This window comes from Lottia gigantea (genome assembly GCF_000327385.1).
Source record: "Lottia gigantea unplaced genomic scaffold LOTGIsca_25, whole genome shotgun sequence".
Lineage (NCBI taxonomy): Eukaryota > Metazoa > Mollusca > Gastropoda > Lottiidae > Lottia > Lottia gigantea.
Window position 1 is genome coordinate 1,468,982 of NW_008708752.1, and position 22,037 is coordinate 1,491,018.

The 22,037-nt window shown below is 32.4% G+C and overlaps 1 protein-coding gene across 1 annotated transcript; it reads left to right on the forward strand.

Moving 5' to 3' along the window:
* Positions 1 to 13,727: 13,727 nt before the first annotated feature.
* On the forward strand, positions 13,728 to 17,088 carry LOTGIDRAFT_232077 (hypothetical protein; the record flags this gene model as incomplete). Its single annotated transcript, XM_009055663.1, has 5 exons — positions 13,728 to 14,123; positions 14,469 to 14,693; positions 15,126 to 15,359; positions 16,390 to 16,614; positions 16,904 to 17,088. The coding sequence occupies exons 1-5, from the start codon at positions 14,054 to 14,056 to the stop codon at positions 17,086 to 17,088; spliced, it is 939 nt and encodes a 312-aa protein (XP_009053911.1). The 5' UTR covers positions 13,728 to 14,053.
* Positions 17,089 to 22,037: the final 4,949 nt, after the last annotated feature.

Here is a 22,037-nt window from a genome sequence, read left to right on the forward strand (position 1 = left end):
TTCCTCTTCATCTGTGAATAGGAGTTCTGTAGAGTCATACAGGCCATGACCTCAGAACACTCCTATTGTGGCAGTGCTATGGCGGGGAGGTAAATTACCAGACGATTTACCCTTGTAACCTGAAAATAGATCCAAAATCAAATTAATTTCACTTATCATTGTAACAAAACAGAAATAAAATACTATCAAATTACTTAACTTTTCATTTTTACTTATTTTTACTTGAGATATTCATACAGTGTTTTCAACAGTTCAAACATTTTACTGATTTACGTTAAGTTCTGAAAACCTTATACACTGCTAGAAGGTGCCAGTTGACACATCATGACTTTCAAAAACAAGGATTCTAATTGGTAAGATTTAAGAATAGCTTTATGTAATAAAGTCAACTTGCCTTGTGAGCTTCTGCGCCACGCCAAAAGCACTTTATTTCCATATGGTGAAGCTTTATCTGTATACACCTTAAATTACAAATAACATAACATTATGTACAAATCTGAGAATACAAAGTTGTTATGTATTAAGACTTGTCATAAACTGTTCATCAAAAATCACATCAAATAAACTAAGATATACCATGTTCTGTCAATTCGAAAGCCATTGTTTGATAGGATAAAATTAATTCAGTTATCAATACCTAGCTTTGTTCCAAGATTCGCTTTTAGGACATTTGTGCTCCACTATAACCTATGTAATGATTGACCTCCCAGTCGAATGTCCTTTTGTATAGCTAAAGACCAGCTATTTTGTTTCTTGAAACCCTGCAAGAACAACAGTAGTGAAGTAAATAATGGTATTTAAAGGGATCTAATTAACTGATCGTTAAAGTCATAGCAATTGACAACAACGGTCAGTGGTGCAAATATTTTGGCCAAATTCATAAGCAAATTATATTATCTGTAATTACAATCTTGTATTTTAAGTTATTTGTACTAGCGATTTTCAGCCACACGTCTGTGATTCTTAACATTCATTTTATAATGTTACTAAAGCTGCTGATGTCTAAGCTTATTTCATAATTGTAAATTATCAAAACTAAATGAACTGGGAATTTGATAAAAAAATATAAACTGACCGTGCTTTGTTGGTCATCTATCTGTGTGTGGTGTATGTCAAACTCAATAGTAAAGACAGCTATCGAGTTCCCGCTGACGGCTAAAAAGAACCAAAAGCAAAATACAGGTCAATGAAATGAACTAATGGAGTCCTACTCTACTGATTGAGCTAATGAAGATGAGACCATCATGCAATGTGTTAGAATGGCTAATTTGCCAAGATAGATAGCGTCATTAAATTGACTTGCAGTTATGGTGTCAATGGATATTGAATGTACAAAAAGTCTAATATACCGGCAAGATTGCCCAAATTTGTAAACCTTGCAAACTGAGTTTATGATGGAAATATATATTCTTAAACATACTCTTTGTCCAACATTATAAATTGTACTCTACTGATTGAGCTAATGAAGACGAGATCATCATGCAATGTACTCGAAGAGAAACTTTGCCAAGATAGCGTCATTAGCTTGACTTGTAGTTATGGTGTCAATGGATATTGAATATACAAGAAGTCCAATACACGACTTGGTGATACAAAGGATATGTTAAGAACAGATGTAGTTGACAGTGATATTCCATTGTTACTTGGAAAACCAGATATGAAAATGATCAAGTTGTAATAAATGGAAATAAAGTAGATCTAGACTGTACTTCATCTGGACACTATTGTGTCCCTATTCAGATTAATGATACATCTATAGACCAAAGTACTGTATTTTATACATTAAGAGACAAATCACCTTCAGAACAGAAGAAAATTATTTCAAAGCTACACAAGCAATTTGCCCATCCTTCTGGTCAGAGACTCAAATTGTTATTTCATGATGCTGATGTAAAAGAATGTGATGATATAATAAACACAGTTAGAGCGGAATGTGAAATTTGTAGAAAGTTCTCGTCTACAAAACACAGGCCGATTGTTTGTTTACCCATAGCATCAATGATGTAGTTGCTATGGATTGTAAGGTATTTCGTGATGGACTATACCTTTTGCATATTATAAATCTACCCACCAGGTTTAGTTTAGCAGTTGTTATTAGAAATAGGAAACCATCTACCATAAATAAAGCCATGCTGTTGTGGATTGGCAGTGGTTTTGGCATACTAAAGAAAATCATAACTGACAATGGTCGAGAATTCGCAAATGATGAATTAAGAGATGTAGCTGGAAATCTTAATATTGAGGTTTGCACATCAGTTGCTTACAGCCTATGGCAGAATGGTATCTGCGAGAGAATCATGCTGTTGTTGATGATTGTGTGGAAAAGATTCTTGCTCCAAAATCGAACTGGTTTTGGTATAGGCAATTCATGCAAAGAACTGCCTACATATGGAAAATGGTTACAGCCCATTCCAATTAGTTTTTGGTTCTAATCCTAACTTACCTGCTGTTCTTCAAGACAAACCCTTCGATCTTGAAGGAAGGGCTTGCAGTGAAATATTTGCAAACCATGTTAATGCTTTGATAGCGGGCAGAAAAGCTTTTATTCAAGCGGAGTCATCAGAACGAATTAGGCGAAATTTAAGGAGGCAAAAACGATCTTCTGCTGAAAGTTTTCAAACAGGCGAGGAAGTATATTATAGGCGAGATAATCAGTGGAAGGGTCAGGGGAAGGTTCTCTGTAGAGACGGTAAAATTGTTTTCATTCAATATTGTAGTGTCTGTGTTCGTGTGTCATCGTGTAACTCATTCGGGTTGAAGATTAGATTAAAAGTGATAAACACATTCAAGATAAAAGTGAAAATTATACCAATCATATTAATGACACCATTAACCAGCAGGTGGATACCTTAGAAGATACTCAAGAAGATATTGATAATTCTCAGATGGACATCAATGACAATAATACTAATGATAAATCAGAATCAAAACTTCCTAATGGCACAGAATGGATTGGAGGTGAAATATTAAGTCGTGCTGGTAAAGTGACTGGTAGAAATCGCTTCTGGTTAAATTTTCAGAGCAAAAGTGACTCAAAAATTCAAGCAATTAAATACTACTGAAAGTGATTCTTCATTACAAAAAGAAGATGGGAGAATACAAATACAGCTGATGTAGAAGAGGTTCATTCGGTTTTTATACCTGTACAGCGTCATCAAGAACAAAGAATCAAAACCGGAAAATTACAGGAACTTGAAAATTGGGCATCATTAAAGTTTATGAAACTGTGTCTGACCTGGACAACCGTTTATAACGACACGTTGGTTTATTACTGAAAAGACTTCGACTGAAAATATTCAAATTGCAAAGGTAAAGTTAGTAGCCAGAGGTTTTAAAGAAACTTCTAATAATCAATGAGATCTCCCAACTGCGACAAAAGAAACTCGGCGGATATTTCTTGCTTTAAGCTCTTCTTTATCATGGAGATGTCAAACCATTGATATTAAGGCAGCATTTCTGCAAGTAGATTTATTTCTAATAAGCTAATGCAGACAATGTGCTTTGGAAATTAAAGAAGTGTGTTTACGTTTTACACGACGCTTCACGAATTTGATATTTTAGTGTGCGTCGTGAATTAATTAGTGTAAATCTGACATTGATCCGTCATTATATTATCATCATGATCATAACAAATTGATAGGATTGTTTTTGATGATTATTTATGGTCTGGATCTGATAATTTTGAGAAAGCTGAAAGTGCATTTAAGTATATAGGACTTAAATTGACGCAAAGTGACCATGACATAATTCTTGACCAGCTTTCATATATTGAAAATATTTCACAAGTTCCAATACAATGTTTTAACTCCAAGTTGTGAGACTAAAGTTTAATTTTGTTTTAAAACTATCCTTTTTAACGAAAAAAGAGAAATTTGTGAGTTTAGTTGATTATGTTTGAATAAGTTGTTGTCTGAATCCTATATGAACTATTTATTTGTAGGTGAAGGTTACTTGTTTAATAAATTTGTTTTTTATTAAATTATTTAATTTGTTATTAATTTATTTATTTTATATCCAACTAGTTTTAAGGCGGTGCACATTGAAGATCCTTCAACAATTAGCTGATGCCATTGGACATGCAAATTGTCCTGCATCATGGCGTTGTCTGTCTTCATTAGCCCATTCAGATGCATTTCGTTTACACAGAATAAATTACAAAAATAAAAGATACTCCATCCTTTTATTGACATCTTAATGGTACCAAGTTAGAACTCATGATAATAATTTGTTTGAGCCAATGGTGTGTCTAAGCTACAAGCTATCCTCAGAATTTTGAACTCAAGATCAACTTACTATTAATGGGTGGAGGCATCGCCGATTTTCCTCTTCATCTGTTATCTTCATCTGTAATCTTCATCTGTTCTTCTTCTGTAGGCGCGCCTGCTTCTTCTGTTCTTCATCTGTAAGTAGGAGGATATGTAGAGTCATACAGGTCATGACCTCAGATCACCCCTAGTGTGGCAGTGCTATTGCGGGTAGGTAAATTATCAGACGATTTACCCTTTCTAACCTGAAAATAGAAAAGGTCAAGTTTTGTTACCTTTACCAAGCAATTAAACAGTATTGGCCATACAGAAGCAAATTACACCAGCCAAGTTTCAACAAAACCATATAAAACTGTTTCAAATATCAGAACTGATTAGAAAGATACACCACTACCAGCTGTCAGAAATAATAACAAAATCTTTAGTAGCTTAATAATAATTATTTATAAGTCAAGGCAAAGCCTCAAAACAGTTCATCAAATTATCATCTATAACATACATGAACAAGGTCTAATCGATTATTACCTATTATTTGAATGCATACCAAGTTTTATCAATATTGGATTTAAACTTTAGCCTTCATCTTGCCTACAAGCCAAATTTAACATATTTTTATACGATGAAACCCTTCATCCGATTGTTACCAATTTCTAATTTCTAACTGAGATCTCAACAATATATACATACATACCAAGTTTCATCCAAATCAACTTATAACCTGGCCAAGTATTCTCCAAACAACCTTAGCGCTAGGATGTCCTAGAATCAATGTTAGAAGATAAGAATCTAGGACATCCTAGCGCTAAGATGGTTTCGAGAATATGTGTCTTAGTCTCTATCGTGCATACATACTAAATTTAACGTATTTTACTTAGTCAAGAGCAATGAATCTGAGACCGTTCTTGCGATTTTTACCAATTTCGATATTGGATTTAAACTGTAGCCTACATCGTGCCTACAAGCTAAATTTGACGCAATTTTAAACACTAAAATCTTTCATCCAATTGTTACCAATTTCTAATTTCTAAGTGAGATTTCAACAATATATACATGCATACCAGGTTTCACCCAAATCAAATAACCTGTCCTAGCGCTAAAATCGTTTCGAGAATATGTCTATCGTGCATACATGCCAAATTTGACGTATTTTACTAAGTCAAGAGCAATAAATCTGAGACCATTATTAAATCAGCAACTGTTTGAATATTATATAATCAGTAACTGTTTGAAAAATTATTACAAAGTCAGTAACTGTTTGAATATTATAAAATCAATAACTGTTTGAATATTATAAAATCAGTATCTGTTTGAATATTATAAAATCAGCAACTGTTTAAATATTATAAAATCAGTAACTGTTCGAATATTATAAAATCAGCAACTGTTTAAATATTATAAAATCAGCAACTGTTTGAATATTATAAAATCAATAACTGTTTGAATATTATAAAATCAATAACTGTTTGAATATTATAAAATCAGTTACTGTTTGAATATTATAGAATCAGCAACTGTTTAAATATTATAAAATCAGTAACTGTTTGAATATTATAAAATCAGCAACTGTTTAAATATCATAAAATCAGTAACTGTCTGAATATTATAAAATCAGTAACTGTTTGAATATTATAAAATCAGTAACTGTTTGAATATAATAAAATCAGCAACTGTTTAAATATTATAAAATCAGTAATTGTTTGAATATTATAAAATCAATAACTGTTTGAATATTATAAAATCAATAACTGTTTGAATACCATAAAATCAATAACTGTTTGAATATCATAAAATCAGCAACTGTTTAAATAATATAAAATCAGTAACTGTTTGAATATTATAAAATCAGTAACTGTTTGAATATCATAAAATCAATAACTGTTTGAATATCATAAAATCAGTAACTGTTTGAATATTATAAAATCAATAACTGTTTGAATATTATAAAATCAATAACTGTTTGAATACCATAAAATCAATAACTGTTTGAATATCATAAAATCAGTAAGTGTTTGAATATTATAAAATAAATAACTGTTTGAATATTATAAAATCAGTAACTATTTGAATATTATAAAGTCAGTAACAGTTTGAATATTATAAAATTAGTAACTGTTTGAATATTATAAAACCAGTAATAGTTTGAATATTATAAAATCAGCAACTGTTTAAATATTATAAAATCCATAACTGTTTGAATATTATAAAATCAGTAACTATTTAAATATTATAAATTCAGCAAATGTTTAAATATTATAAAATCAATAACTGTTTGAATATTACAAAATCAGTAATTATTTGAATATTATAAAATCAGTAATTGTTTGAATATTATAAAATCATTAACTGTTTGAATATTATAAAATCGGTAACTGTTTGAATATTATAAATTCAGCAACTGTTTGAATATCATAAAATCAGCAACAGTTTGAATATCATAAAATCAGTAACTGTTTGAGCACTAAAAAAATCAGTAACTGTTTGAATATTATAAAATCAGTAACTGATTGAATATTATAAAGTCAGCAACTGTTTGAATATCATAAAATCAGCAACTGTTTGAATATCATAATGTCAGTAACTGTTTGAATATTATAAAATCAGTAACTAGTTAAATATTATAAAATCGGTAATTGTTTGAATATTATAAAACCAGTAATAGTTTGAATATTATAAAATCAGCAACTGTTTGAATATTATAAAATCAGCAACTGTTTAAATATCATTAAATCGGTAACTGTTTGAATATTATAAAATCGGTAATTGTTTGAATATCATAAAATCAATAACTGTTTGAATGTTATAAAATCAGTAATTGTTTGAATATTATAAAATAAGCAACTGTTTGAATATTATAAAATCAGCAACTGTTTGAATATTATAAAATCAATAACTGTTTGAATATTATAAAATCAGCAACTGTTTAAATATTATAAAATCAATAACTGTTTGAATATTATAAAAATCAATAACTGTTTGAATATTAGAAAGTCAGCAACTGTTTGAATATTATAAAATCAGCAACTGTTGGAATATTATAAAATCAGTAATTGTTTGAATATTACAAAATCAGTAATTGTTTGAATATTATAAAATCAGTAACTGTTTGAATATTATAAAATCACTAGTAACTGTTTGAATATCATAAAATCAGTAACTGTTTGAATATTGTAAAATCAGTAATTGTTTGAATATTATAAAATCAATAACTGTTTGAATATTATAAAATCAGTAACTGTTTGAATATTATAAAATCAGTAACTGTTTGAATATTATAAAATCAGTAACTGTTTGAATATTATAAAATCAGTAACTGTTTGAATATTATAAAATCAGTAATTGTTTGAACATTATAAAATCAGTAACTGTTTGAATATTATAAAATCAGTAACTGTTTGAACATTATAAAATCAGTAACTGTTTGAATATTATAAAATCAGTAACTGTTTCAATATTATAAAATCAGTAACTGTTTGAATATTATAAAATCAGTAATTGTTTGAATATTATAAAATCAGTAACTGTTTGAATATTATAAAGTCAGTAACTGTTTGAATATTATAAAATCAGTAACTGTTTGAATATTATAAAATCGGTAACTGTTTGAATATTAAAAAATCAATAACTGTTTGAATATTATAAACTCAATAACTGTTTGAATATTATAAAATCAGTAACTGTTTGAATATTGTAAAATCAGTAATTGTTTGAATATTATAAAATCAATAACTGTTTGAATATCATAATGTCAGTAACTGTTTGAATATCATAAAATCAGTAACTGTTTGAATATTGTAAAATCAGTAATTGTTTGAATATTATAAAATCAATAACTGTTTGAATATTATAAAATCAGTAACTGTTTGAATACTATAAAGTCAGTAACTGTTTGAATATTATAAAATCAATAACTGTTTGAATATTATAAAATCAGTAAATGTTTGAATATTATAAAATCAGTAACTGTTTGAATATTATAAAATCAATAACTGTTTGAATATTTTAAAATCTATAACTGTTTGAATATTATTAAGTCAGTAACTGTTTCAATATTATAAAATCAGTAACTGTTTGAACATTATAAAATCAGTAACTGTTTGAATATTATAAAGTCAGTAACTGTTTGAATATTATAAAATCAGTAACTGTTTAAATATTATAAAATCAATAACTGTTTGAATATTATAAAGTCAGCAACTGTTTGAATATTATAAAATCAATAACTGTTGGAAAATTATAAAATTGTAAGAACATTTATTGTATCGCATTATGGCCGGTTTTTATCGATAGGCCGATGGACGACAATATGCTTCCATACTACGTGAGGGCATAATACAAATCAAAATAATCCATAAATAATTGTTGCTTGAAGTGTAAGCAAAAGTTGCACTACATTGCTAATAGAGTGAAATTGTTGCCTGTGGAGTGTGCACGAATCTGAATCTTCATAATAAAAAAAAAACAGTCGCAGTTTGAACACAAGAAAATTGGTATCTGTTTAAACTGTAACAGTATAAGTTAGAATTCGTGAATAAACAGACAGACAGACAAACACACATGGGTTACACTAATAACTCTTTAATATGCATTTTGATTCAGTTGCATATTCCACTCCAAATTAATAGTAATGATACCTTGATGTCACTACGCAACTGAGTTTGTCAACACATAGCTAACAATATATTTTTGTAATATCTCATGTTTATAAGTTAATTTTACAATTTTCGGTTTAAGAATTTTTTTGAGAATGGAATACAACACAGTCTTCAATATAGAAATGGACTCTCGGAAAGGGTAGCCGTGTTGTGAAAACCTGTTGTAGAGTAGAAATTGAGAAAGGAAATTGGGAGTTGATTTATGAGTACGAGTTTAAAGTATTCTTGGACCATTCGTGTTGGTTAAGATGAGGGCGGGCAGTGTGCAATGAAGGTAATTTTTTCGTAGAAAGTGGTGGTACTAGCCTACATGTTCGGTTTTCAACTGTCAGAGAATCTTTAACTTGCAAAATCTGTTGCACACTGAGTCACCATCATATTTGAACAAAAGGCCAAGATTATGCAAGAAATGCCCTCACAGACCATAACTGGATGGTTATAATATGATTAATTGAAACTTACGTGATGAGCTTCCATGCCACATGCAAGCACTTTATTCTTCTATAATGAAGCTCGGTCTGTTTACACCTAAAATTATAATAATATACATAAATTTTGTAATCCAAAAAGCATATTTTGTTGAAACAGTGAACAAACTCTTTTTATAAATGTTGTTAGATCAAGAAATAATGAAGTAAATCATAATGAAGAATAGTGATGTAATTTTTTTTCTTTTCAACTTATTGAAGCAAAAACTCAAAACAGAATTATGTTATCAATTCGCAAATAGGATCTTGGCTTCTTGACTATTAGTCTGAAACTTGTTGACTTTAACCCAGGATTTGAGACAGGGGAAAGGAAGAAACATTTGGAGATTTTCCACATTTTCAAGATAATTTTCTAACAAAAACCATTTTTAAAGGCATTATGATTTTTTCATTATTTTGATGTATTTTGATTCGGTGTATAGGTTTCACAAATTTCACCAAAAAAAATGTCGATTTACAAAAAAAAGCGGAATGTCCCTTTATGTTTAAAAACTACACCAAAATTTAGATAAATGTGCCCATCATCTTGTCTGAAAAGTAGTTAGCTTTTAACAAAAAAAAAGTTTACGAAAACTTTCGTTATGATTTTTGGTAGGTGTCAGAAAACTAATGTACCGCTTTAAGCAATTGTAGAGAAATATATTTTCTACGTATTCATAAGGTTTCAACTAAAAAAATTCAGTCTTTATGAGACCCTGCACCAAAACTAGTTTAAGCTGCAATCTATACACTTAGTACGCGTTTTAAATTAACCCTTTTAAAACAATTGCTGTTTAACTGATAAGACAAATACACACATAACTGAATTTAATTTTTTAAACGTATCAACTGATTGGAAGCTTATCTTGATTTATTAAAGGTAAATGAGCCTTCTGGTAAATTTAACCTTGATCCCGAAGGTCCTTATTCTTATCACTGAGTTTAATTTAATTTACAACCAATTAGATTCATTGGAACAAATTGTGCTTAAGTGATTTGATAGAGATTGTTGATTGTTGAATTCTCATGTTGATCAAATTGAAAAATCGTTTTTGCTTAAGAAATGGGGTTATTATTTCTAAATGATATAAATATAAGCCCATTGCTTCACGGGTTCTATATGATGAATACTAGTGCACCTTTTATAATTCAGAGATTAGGTTGAAGTCAACAAGTTTCTAACTACTGCGATTAAAAATGAATAATGACTTACCTCCATTTGTTCCAAGAGAGGTGGGGTGGACATGATATGGCAGCTAAGCCAGTGCAACCTAGGGGGCCCTAACAAGGTAGCCCACAGGCTGCCGCAACTAATCCACGCGCAACCACCCCCCACCCAAATTTTGCTCCTTGTGAACTACCTCCAAAACCCTAGGTTGCACACCATATCTGACGTTGTTGTCCGTAGCTGAAGGCGAGCTACTGTACTTGGAACCCTGAAAAAACAAAAACGTGAATTACTTTAACTTGTATTATTCTTTTAATTAAAACGGTATGTTATATTCAAGTTTTAAAACAACACCTAAAAAAACAATTTGTTACTCAGAGTTTCACGCTATGCGATCTTTAGACATCTGACCTATTTCAGCCCGCGTCCCTACTGAAGTTGGAGTTTTTTTCCAAACTATCTGTACATCTAGACAGAATCAGAATCTGATATTTAGTTCCCTACAATTCATCACTAATAGAAGATTAGACAGTAGGCACTTCAGGACATGACTTCATAATATCTGTAATAACTATTTTATCAAAGGTAACATGTCCTATTACTCGTACACTCTTGATAAATTATAGGTGTCAATTTCAAGCGTGGATATTACAGGGTACTAACCTCAACAGGGATGGTATCCCAACCATGGTGTATTAACTCAATAGTAAAGACCGCTATCGAGCACCCTGACCTGAAACGACCAGATAAAAATATCATTAAAAACCATAGCCTTTATTCCAAAAAATCTTATTATTTTCGGCATATGACACAGAGAGAGTCGTACGCAAGTGACATAATTTAAATATGTTTGAGTTTTGTAACCTTTGTATGGATATCCCCAGTTCTGAACAGAACTACGACACAATTTAACCTCTGGAGACATCTTTCGTATGGACACTGGCATTCATACTCAGGTATTCATTCTTATAGAGCTCACATTTGACAGAAAGAAGTTGGCAGCATCAGGATAACATTTTTTCAATCAGTAGCGAAGGTCCATTGGTGTTCAGGTGTCGTGTATAATGACGCAGGTTAACAGTCCCCCAGCCCCCCGACCTCTTCCACTCGGACTATAAAAGTATTTCTTTTCCCTTCATACATACTTAATCTGCATTCCTATAAATCATTGTAAACATAAGTGTTTTAAAAACTGAAGGTGGGGAGGGGGGGCTGAATTATATTGCAATTTGCAAGAAATTAGAGAATTTCAAAAAGGCGACTTACCGGTTGCTATAAACAAAGCAAACTGACACTCAAGGGTTATAAACTGAGTTGAGTAAATTTCACTAGTCTCTAGCTGTGATTATAATCCTTGGTTTGATTACTATTCATTAACCTTTATATAGTCCGAAACATGGTGTTCCTTACTTGCCTTTGATAGATATATATGAAGCACTCGTGTTTTGATTAGATTTTCTTTCTTAATCGTTTCTACCAGCTAACAGTGTCACATTTTGAAAGAAGAAATGATTTCAGGTTTAGATATTTTTAAACTTGAAATTTGTCAAATGAAAGCGTATAGTCATTCTGATAGGACAATAAATTTCCCGATGACACTAATTTGTTCCACATGGTGCAGAAAAGTAGGACGTAAAACTCCATTCATTTCATTTCATTTACTAATTTGTGTCACAAACCGTGCACCTGAGCTGCTACGGCGTGAAGGAAGCGTCACATACCGTACGATGGGTGCCATTGTTGCCAATAATCGCCGTTCAGATCGCCAAGGAATCGAGAATGTCTATAGACAAACATCGTAAATTCTCTGTTAACACAATAGAGTATCAGACAGTCCGGTGTTTCGGGGCCATTAATGGACGTGGGTTGAAATCGAAATGCCACTGTCATAACAATGTGTTCTAATTGCCTTGTTGAATGGCCGTTTTCATTAAGCCAATCTGAAACGATAAAAGAAATGAAATGAATGGAGTTTTACGTTCTACTTTTCTGGACCATATGGGCTAATGAAGACGGGCAACGCCATGCAGGGTGCAATGAGGGAAATTTTGTCAGGACAGCGACATAAGCCTTGTATTATTCGATTTCCATCTGTCGGGGGAACTAACGTGCACAGCCTGTAGCACACGGGACCTCGGTGTATTTTCCCATCCGAACGACTAGACGTTTTTTCCATGTCAGCCCCTCTTACCTGCATCACTGACAGGGGGAAACTGGGTTGAAAAATAAAAAGGTGTTATTTCGACCTATGCCGGGATTGATCCCAGGACGCATCCGTAGAGTATGCACCTATTTACAGATGCAGAAGGTGAGAAAAAAATAAAATAATTTTTTGCTATTATTGTACCATCATTTATCTATTATAGATATTTCAAATATATATCAAGTAAATCGGCGCATGCTCCCACTTTCAAAACTTATCCCCCTGACCCCGCACAACACCAACCCTAGATCTTTCACTTTAGCCGATTCACTGTCATTTAGGCACAAATTATTCTAGCACAAGTCAGATGGACATAGTACTTCAGGCACACTTCTTTGTGGCACACGTTCATATGGGCACAGTACACGTTCATATGGGCACAGTCATATAGGCACACGTTCATATAGGCACAGCGTTATACAGGCACACACTAAGGCGTATCTTCAAGTAGGCACATATTCAGGTAGGCACACTCTTTTAGGCACACTAATATTAGGAACCACTGGCCAAGTCGGGAACTGTGAATGCACCATGCATCAGCATTGAAATACATCATCGGGTACAATCAGCTGATTAAAATTTACATTGACTTGTTAAGCGCCCGGTATAATGGATAGAATATATTAGTTTTTATTTATTGTGAAGTACAATTGACATGCAGCCAACTATTGTATACTATTTTTACTTTACTAAGTTTGTATTCATTCCGATTTACAACATGTAACTTAGTCTTGTTTTAAAATATTTGTCTGTTTTTATGAAATGGTTAATTTAGCTGATAATAATTTTCAAATTATGTAAGAGAGGGGATAACAGAACATACATGGCTTTAATTATCATTAGATTTCCTGTTACACAAAATATACTTACTAAAACATGAAACAGAACCATTACGTTTCAGTTTCAATGTGTCCCGATGTGTGACGCTTTACAGGCCGAAACATAACTGCACGTTGAGTTCTTCTACGATCTGATACGGACAGGCAGTTGAGTCTGTGTAGTTGAATAACTGTGATACAATGATTATTATGACTTCCACGTTTGATCAGTAGGAAGCTTTGACAGAACGTCAAAAACGTATCATACCTGGTTGAAGAATTAAACAACGTGAGGGATCCCATCAATACGCATCGGATCGGTAAACAACATTCAATGTTGGGGAGAATTTCAAGCAACGGGGAATCCATCTTTAAGTGTTTATAAGTCCGATGTACAATGATAATACTATTAATTATGATTACTTTTAATAACAACAGTTTCACTTCGTGATTTTTTTGAATGATACATGTACATACAGTATGGCAACAGCGGCTGTGTTTAGTGTTCATTGCATTCTGATTTTGATTTTCAGTGTTTTGGAACATGTCGGTGAGTTCAAATTTTTAACTTATCAAGGTCCGTACAAAGTATTTGTTTTGTTTTCTTTCTGACAATACTCGTGTCACTTTTTAGAATGAGGAAGGATTCGTCTACAATCATCTGATGTCACGTTATAATTTATAATATCCATGATCGTACTGATACCACTTGTGTAAATCTTTCCTATAAGGCCTTGATTGTCAACCCGAAACATATTCCAAAAAACTAATGACGTCATTTCGGAATATTTCTAATTAACATTGTTGAAAAATATTTTGAATTAAGCACAGAGCCAATTTTTGTGTGTGTTTTTAAACCCACAAATGTATCAAAATGCATCTATTTCATTTTCAGATTCCTACTGTTTCCATCTGACAGATAATATGAGATCGTTTTCAGGTCTGGCACACACGAGTGTCACAACAGTTTCGGATTGTACAATGTTGTGCTCAGACGATCAATCCTGTAAAGGGGTAACATGGCATAAAGATTTGGGTTGTTACATAGTAGCTCAGATGGAAAATAGACATATAGATAATGCATTTCTCTTAGAACATTTTACTAATTGTTCTTCACCTGGTAAGTCACAATAAACCTTCCTTCTTAGCAGTGCCCAGCAAATACAAGTCAGACAAAAGTCTTAATATATTCGAGACAAGACACAAAGGCATTATTAATTTTACAAATGAAATGAAACTTTCCTTTTTTAATCTGCATAGAGTTGTGATCTATTTTCCTTGTATCATTTACTGGCTGATAAGACACCATGCTATTTATAAAGTGGTCATTACATGTTGACTTTTAATACATTCCTCTGCGCTTAGATTTATGGAGACGCGTCTGTTACGTAATGATATATTGACCTTGTATTAAAGCCAATCAATACCAGATCAGAGGTCTGTACCAAACATTCGGTCATTATTTCTTTTAGCTTTTCACAATTAATTAATTTAATTTCGTATAATATGAAGTTTTAATATGAAGTTTTCGATTTTGTTTTCAATTTTAAAGCACATGCTGACATGACAGTTTGTTTCCATCATCGAGGAATTGGTACGAGTGTACTATTGAATGGAATGGTAGTGGCCAAAGATTGTTTCACCGTATGTCGAATAGTTCCAACTTGTCTGGCTTGCAATTGGGATATTTCTTATCATAAATGTTATCTCTTCTACCAAACATCAACTGGAATCGCTTATGATGTAAATTTTCATTTCTATAATAAGCATTCTTCGTGTAGCATGGGTAAGCTTTGGTATTCTTTTTTGTGTATATTCTGTATTTTCAGTGTATGCCCTAGGCTTCATTCGCCCGACATCTTGAGGTTATGTGTCGCTCTCGTCTTGGGCATACACACCTGACCAACTATTATCTGCTCAAGCGAGAGTCGCAACCAGTCTGTGAGGACTGCCAGGTCCGCCTGACATTGAAGCACATTCTGATTGAGTGCAAGCATCTCAAGCCTCTGAGATCTCAGGATTAATGGATAATTGTTACAGCTTTTTGCGCGAGAAAGTTGTCGTATTTTTGAAATAAGGCAATTTTTATTTTAAATTTTTATTTTTTTATGTTTGGTTTTTATTTTATTGTAATAATAATGTTGTAATAATGTTTTTAATTTCGTGCATCCTTGTAGATTAATCTATTGTGTTTTTCTTTTGAGCTTTCACTTTGACTATTTCCTATTTATAGGTACTGATGCACCTTAATACATTTCATTTCATTACGCCCGAGATCTGACAACTCTTTTTTCAAGCTATGATCGTTTGTTGTGAATTGTTGGCATATTCTATATGACAATGCTTACGGATATATCTAATGTTTCCATGCGCTATAGTACCACAGCAATCATGTCCAAGTTCAGCTCAAATATGAATAGGCTGTTGTTTTTATCATTAGTTCGGTTGAAAAATTCATCTCTTTAATTGACTTTAGAAAGTGTACTTTAAAACCGCTAAAGGATTCATATCGTTAAGGACGAGTATACCGGAAGATAAGCTCAATATTAGATATCGATAAATGTCATGCCATTGCGTGTTCAAAAAATTCATTTCCCAAATGAAATTCATGATAAAAGTGAAGAAAGGATTATCGTGTCAAGCTTATTGTCTAGGGGACAAATGGTTTCCTTTTTACTATATATCATTTATTAATAGTCTAGAACTCAAGTTGCCTTGCCTTAACAATTTAAAACTGGTTGCTCACTGAGTCTATTCTGCATAATCAGAACTGCATTGCAACTGCTCTGTTATTAATTCAAGTCATTTGTATTTAGAAACAACAACCGCTCAAAGTAGCACCTCGGAAGATATATCTACTGTAACAGATATCATTACCACCGAAGAGAACAGTTTGGAAGATACAGGTGCTACCTCAGAAGAAGCACCAGAAGTGACCTCTGTAGACTCAACGATAACCACAAACATAAATACAGCCGCTGATACAACAACAGAAGTCACTACCGCTGACATAGCTGCCCACACCAATATAACTTGGTCAGGTATATACCTCTTCTTCTATGATTTTTATCACAGTGAAGTTCCAGTGTTATATTTAAGCAGCCATTAAATTTGTCTAAACGTAACCAATAAGTCAATTTTATCTTTGTTTATCATATATTGGAGAGAAAGAACGATATTATGTATGTGTATTGTTAATTGTAGATACAGAAGGATATTCTATCTTAATTGTATATTATATATTGTAGATAAAGAAAGATATTTTATCTATGATTATTATCTATTGTAGATAAAGAAGGATATTTTATCTATTATTATTATCTATTGTAGATAAAGAAGGATATTTTATCTATGAAAACGGTTATAAAGAGAATAATTTGGTAATAAAAAATAGTCGTATTTATTGCGCTACACAGTGTGTAAAAGATATTCTGTGTAATGGATTTGATTATAATTCCACAACATTATCGTGTCATCTGAAAACAAACGATTTTCAATACAGACGAATTCAATAAAGGATGGTCTAGTTCAGATAGATCCCGACATTTTAAACATAAATTCTTGAAAGATACCTCTAGAATTATTTGCTTAAGTATCCCATTTCTATAATATTGGTGACAACAACACAAAGATTTTTGGGGTGGTAAGGAATGAAGACAGATAAAACTAGGTAAGCAAATGATGATTCCTATAAGGTCGGTTAAAACTTGGCATAGTGTTTTTATGAAATTTAAAATCCCAGATTTCGAGGGGCTTATCCCTAGGGATTTTCCGAGGAAAGGGTTCTCAATATCGCAAAGACACGGAGTAAATTACCGACAAGGACTCAATTTTTGTTTGGACGAATCATAATGAAATAAGGGGCACAACTCGTGCCTTGAAAAAACGCTCAATTCATCAACCAGTGTGCTAGATTTATTATACTGAGTTGTAAATAAATTGCTGAAAATGATAATGTAGACAATGGAATTTGGCCCCAGTGTACTAAATCTAATTTACAACTGCAACTCGAATCTACTAACGTGGCCAATCCGGCGACCAGTGCGCTAGTCTTTATATTTGGTCTAGCCTATTTGAGTGAAAACATTACAAAGGTAATTACCTCGGGATTTTTTGAAATTTTTATTTTATCATTTCATCTGATGACGACATGTGTTGTAACGTTATGTACTTAGTTGAAGTGTGTTATACCATAATATATTATTATATTCCCATGTGTTTTCTGTTATATATTTATTTTATTACTAAACACACCTTCTATAAGCTGTCTGATAAAAATCTGATGGTAGATATTGTATGTTTGTTTTACATTGAATAACTATATTGTATTGTTTGTCAGGAATATTTTAGAACTTACTTCTCGGTCTTTTACTCTTATATTATTGTTTGGTCAGTGTACAGAATTTTCAATATTAAAGATAATTGCTCGGAGATTATAATCCAATAGATTAAATGAAATGAAATGAGCCCTGAAAGGCTATTGAAGACGGGCAAGGCTATGCAGTGTACAACGAATAAAAAATTGGAAACCGGAAGGCGTTAGCGTTCTCTTTTTCGATTTCGTGCACATCCTATAGCACAAAGGACTCAAATTATTATCCCATCCGATCAACTAGAACGTTTTCCCATGTCACTTCCTCCGACATGCTTCATTGACAAGGGAAATCCCAGATGAAAAATTTGGTTTTGCGAAAGTGCCGCTTATTCATATTTTATCAAGTTGTCTTACTGATAAACGAAAAAAGCTTTCGATTTATGGAAGTGTTCTATGGGACAACATCAAGCCTAAGGGCGTGCTTCATTATCATTCTTATATATTGAAATCAGAAATCATTTTAAAGATTGGTTTTCCTTCTTGTTGAAGAATGGAGAAGAAGAGGGAATTAAAAAGCTCAAAATTTCTTGCTTACACAAATAGATCATGATATATTTCCTGCATTTTCGTATTACTATTTATCAACCAAACCGAGTTTAAAAGACTTAAAATAAGTTAGAAATAATAATATTAAATTCATTTAGAAAATACAAAAACGTCTATTTCCCTTTTATAGGAAACAAAACCATTGAAGTTCTGAATTTATTGATTGGTATTTGGTGATCTTGGCGACGTTCGGCTGAGAAAAGTTACCTCCCTTATGGAAAATGTGGCACCGGATAATCTTTATCAAATGATCTGTCGATACGAGTTTTTTCCCCAATCATTAGATCACCTTTACTTTCGATTGGTAGAAGTTTTATATTAATCGATTATATGATTAAAAAAAATTAAAATAAGGGAAAGCATCTTTTAATTGTTTTATGTGTATTGGGGCATTTACATAATTTATATGTTTACCGTTGCAATTCCCAATACAGCGTCTGAAAATGGCATATTTGTTCACAAGAGACTGTCCGTGAGTCTACAGTACTACAGTAGTTGAAGTATAATTATATTTGAAGGGTTTTATCAAGGTTGTTATGAAGCCTATTCAGGTACACCAAACTATTTATATAACCGAAATACCAGGTTAATTAAGTTCAAACCAACGCAAATCTGAAGTAAAAAGTATTGATGAAACATTTCTGTACATTATCAAAACGTAAAGTTTTTAAAGTTCTACTTCAGTAAAGAAATATCTCTATGGTTATTAATTCATCTATTCAAAAATCTGTTAAATCTATAATGACTCATAATTGAATCAAAAGAACACTATCGATTTTAGTAAACAAAATATATACTTGTTATCTTCATGCGCTACAGAACAGCTTGTTTTAATGTAGACTTAAACATACTTTGTAGCGTCGGAGGTCCCCTTAGGAGTTGGGGCAGTGTTGTTTCTAGGAATCATCACGGGAGGTGGCCGAGTAGGACGCTCGTAGAAATGCCACTGATTAGGTGCCCGCGGACTTGGTTCAGCCAGTCCCCTGTTGTAGTTGAGCCATTAATAATGCGACTTTTAAAAGCTTTGGTCTAGTTATGCAACTTCTAAAATCTTTGGTTGAGTTATGCATATTCTAATAACGCTTGTTGAGTTATGCAACTTCTAATAACGCTTGTTGAGTTATGCAACTTCTAATAACGTTTGTTGAAATATGCAACTTCTAAAAACCTTGGTTGAATTATGCATCTTCCAAAATAGTTCTACAAAACGTTTGTTGAGTTATGCAACTTCTTAAAACTTTGGTGGAGTTATGCATCTTCCAAAATAGTTCCACAAAATGTTTGTTAAGTTATGCAACTTCTAAAAGCTTGGGTGGAGTTATGCAACTTCATAAAAACGTATTGACTTGTGCAACTTCCAAAAAAAGATTTGTTACGGAAATTTTGTCAATTTTTGAATTAATCACTCCATACAAAACACTCCAATGGATGGTTGGATGATGTAAGTATAGCTACATCACGTATTATCTTTCTGGATGAGCAGATTGGTTAAAAGAAACCGAAAAAAAGAACTTGTGGTCTTCCTGTTTTGACTATTTAGCAACCATGCATGTTTATTATTTTGTCATTCGATATGATCAATGATCAACTATAGTCACTGGCAAGATGTAGCAACCTCAACAAAAAAAGACAGGCAATATCTTTCAACTTTCTGTAATCATACAACGGCAACAAAAAAACCCACTTTACACAGATTATGACAACTATTTCTTTGCGTTCTTCATCAATTACACTACGTTACCGTACAAAGTTTTCGTATCTTGCCAGTGGTTAACTAGATGAGTAGGGGCCGTTGACTTTAGTGGTTCGGGGCTCCTTCCCGAAAAATTTATTTTTAATATTGTGATTCTGTAGTTTGTATTTAATGTTATATTATAAGTTAGATTATAATTGTATATTTACATTTTTTTTAAATTTTGTATTTTTTTCTGAGTTGGGGACACGTGGACTTGGTTCACCAGTCCCTATGGATGTTGAGCCACTGTAACTTGTACATAACCTCATTTTTCGTGCACATGCCCTTACCAAGTTCAAATATTTTTTATACATTTTATTTTTAAAAACGTATATTTGACGTGCATGTCGTGTTGACAACATTGGGCAAAGAAAAAAGGAATATTCATACAAAAGGATATCATCATGGGAAATAGACATAATATCGTTTTTTATATTATGTCTAGGCTTTTATCAATACGTGTGAGAATGATAACATTTTCTTTGAAATGAAGAGTATGCCATAATTTAAACGTAGTTAGTTGGCATTGTTAATCAATTTTTCTTCCATTTGTGAATGAAAGAATTTATTAATATCGCTGGTGTCATTAGGTTTTAAAATAACGAAGGAACATGATGCTATCTTTTCCCTTTCTATTTATTTGTTTTTGGATACCAACAATAACAAGTGAGTATACCACTTCAATCTTTCCAGGCCCGTAACCAACCAAGTACTTCTGGGGGAGGGGGGATTTTCTGAAGTCTGGGGACTCCTGTAGAAAATTTTAGAGAATTTTAGACTCCCTGAAACGCGATTTCGTGACATTTCCTGGCGAATTTAAGGTTTATTTGTATAGGGACTGTGGGAACACCACATGAAAATTTTGAGAATTAGGCGCCTGGAAACGCAAATTCCTGACATTACCCAGCGAACCTAAGGTTCAAGAATATTTGTATTGGGTCCGAGGGAACTTGTCTAGAAAATTTTGAGAATTATACGCCAGGAAACGCGATTTCCCAACGAATTTAAGGTTCAAGATTATTTGTATAGGGTCTGAGGTGTGTCGCATAGAAAATTTTGAGAATTAGACGCCCGGAAATGCGATTTCCTGACATTTCCCGGCGAATTTAAGGCTTATAACTACGACTCCCCTTGTCTCAGTAAAATGAATTAATGTATTTAAAAATAACAATTGACATAATAGGAAATAGGAAAAGATCTATAGATATTATAAAATAGACAGATTGATTTTAAAGTTCAAATAACGACAAGCATTCTTCCCCATATCTTCACAATGTCAAGCTTTTACGAACTTTGTCTTATGCATTGACACACGAAAGTTTGTAAATGCATCGAATCGGTTGGATTGTGCGTTGGCGAATTCAGCCAATCATAGCTTTCAATAGACATACTGTAAACATGGTTTATTGTTTACAGACTTTCTGTCGAAGACTCTGATTGGCTGTTTTCGCTAACGTACTTACTTGAATCCAACCAAAGCGTTGCATTTACAAACTTTCGTGATATAAGAAAGGTGGCTATTGCAGTCAAGGTATAGTACCAAGTTCGTAATAGATTGACATTGTCAATCCAACTACCAACTACTACGACTACCAACAACTACCTAGTTTGCGATATCAGCATCCGCTGGTGGGGAACGTTAACTTGTCATCTACCAACCTAGATTGACATTGTGAAGAAATATATGCCCACTGCCTACCCCTAAAATAACTATCAAGATTTTATAATGAATTAATTAATACCATTTATTAATGATATTACAATCTAGGTGGATGTTTTACAAAGTTGAACCATACTCGAGTCAATAA